At 38.6% G+C, this 1,845-nt stretch overlaps 1 protein-coding gene across 1 annotated transcript; it reads left to right on the top strand.

Moving 5' to 3' along the window:
* The first annotated feature begins 1,311 nt into the window (after nt 1-1,311).
* On the top strand, nt 1,312-1,845 carry LOC106876286 (uncharacterized). The gene has a single exon (XM_014924779.1). The coding sequence runs from the start codon at nt 1,312-1,314 to the stop codon at nt 1,843-1,845; it is 534 nt and encodes a 177-aa protein (XP_014780265.1).

Here is a 1,845-nt window from a genome sequence, read left to right as displayed (position 1 = left end):
ATATATATATATATATATATACACACACGACGGGCTTCTTTCACTTTCCGTTTTCTAAATCCACTGATAAGGCTTTGATTGGCCCCGAAACTATAATAGAAGACACTTGCCCGAGATGCCACACAATGAGACTGAACACGGAACCATCTGGCTGGGAAGCAATCTTTGTACCACACAGCCACGACTGCACCTATGTCAATATATAAAATATGTCAACATATAAAATATATCAATATATAAAAGAAGTAAAATTCAATTGGTTATAACAATCGAACTAATCAATATTTATATCTCATGATATTATCGTATAAAGACTTAAAACGAAATCCGCTTATCTTTTTGTTTAGTCAGTCGACAATTCGAACAATACGACGTTTTCGTATTTCTTGTTTCTGACATTCTGTCCTTGACCAATGCGTCTTAGCTCCTCGCAAACCATACCATGCTGTTGTAAAAATGAAACTATGCATGAGATAATATAATCCTTGCTACACTGTGACCCGAGGGACAGGAGGAGAGGCAGACTGAGATGTCTTTCGCCGTATGTCTCATTCAACAGCAATATTAAAACGAAATATTGATTTCAAATTTTGGCACAAGGCCAGCAATTTCAAGGGAGGAAATAAGTCGATTACGTCGACCCCAGTACTCAACTGATACTTATCTTATCAACCCCGAATGGATAAAAGGCAAAGTCGACCGCGGCGGAATTTGAACACGGAATTCGTGAATAATTGAGAATTTACTGAAATTGGCTGTCTGAAGTTATTATGCAAATGTTGGAACTTATATTTTTACAGTGTTAGTAATACGTTTTTGTTATTTTGCTGGTCATAATATAATCAAGGGTAAAAAGAAAGATATTAGAGCGTCTGAAAAGCAGGAAATGACTAAGCTTTTAAGTGATGGCATGACCTCTTTGAACAGCTTGGCCGATATAATCGAACAATCAGGAAAACAATTGAAGATATAACAAAGAACAGGAAACCAAGGTCTGGGTAGGGGGTTGAAGAACTTGTCCAAGAGAGATAAACATCAGTTGAAACGCATTGCCGATAAAAACCCACTACTCAGTAGTGATAAGGTATTTGATATGGCTGGGATTGTTGGAGTAAAGAGAAACAAGAGGTGTAGAGTCCTTCGTGACATTGGTTCTGTGAAAAAATCTCCTCGCCAGCCTCCTATATCTCCAACTAATATTGATAAACGTCTAAAGTGGGCAAGAAAGTACTTAAAAACAGGTTTCAGAAACGTCATATTCACTGACGAATCGCGCGTCACATTAGATGGTCCAGATGAACGGGTTAAAGGATGGGTTCTGTGAGACCAAGAGATGCTCCTATAACGAGACGACGGCAACAAGGAGGTGCTGGTGTAATGATATTGGCTGGTATTGTTAATAGAACCATCATTGGACCGTTTAAAGTTGACGAAGGTGTAAAACGCAATGGTACTAATTATTGTGAATTCTTGGATCAAACTTTCTTTGAATGGTACAAACGTCAGCCTCACAATTTCAAGATAAAGTGTATATTTATGCATGATAATGTTCCATCACATGCTTCTCGCCTATCTTGTGAGTTTCTTGAGCGCGAACGATTTACTGAAGACAAAACGATGGAGCGGTCACCGTCGAGCCCTGACTTGAACTCAGTAGAAAACCCCAGGTCAATCATCAAACAGAAACTCTATGAAGGAGGCAAACAGTACAACAGTAAGGTAGAACTGTGGGATACTATACAAAGTATTACAGCTGCAGCTTCGCCAGATCAAATTGGAAAACCAACAAATTCGATGGACAAGAGATTAGTAACGTGGATTGAAAAGGAAGGTCGTTATGATTGA

Source organism: Octopus bimaculoides, chromosome 13 (assembly GCF_001194135.2).
Source record: "Octopus bimaculoides isolate UCB-OBI-ISO-001 chromosome 13, ASM119413v2, whole genome shotgun sequence".
In the NCBI taxonomy this organism is placed as follows: domain Eukaryota; kingdom Metazoa; phylum Mollusca; class Cephalopoda; order Octopoda; family Octopodidae; genus Octopus; species Octopus bimaculoides.
The sequence above is the reverse complement of the archived record's forward strand: the minus strand, read 5'-3'. Positions and strand labels throughout refer to the sequence as shown.

Excerpts from the sequence above, each read along its gene's own strand:
- LOC106876286 (XM_014924779.1), top strand. The coding sequence starts at position 1,312 with ATGGGTTCTGTGAGACCAAGAGATGCTCCTATAACGAGACGACGGCAA.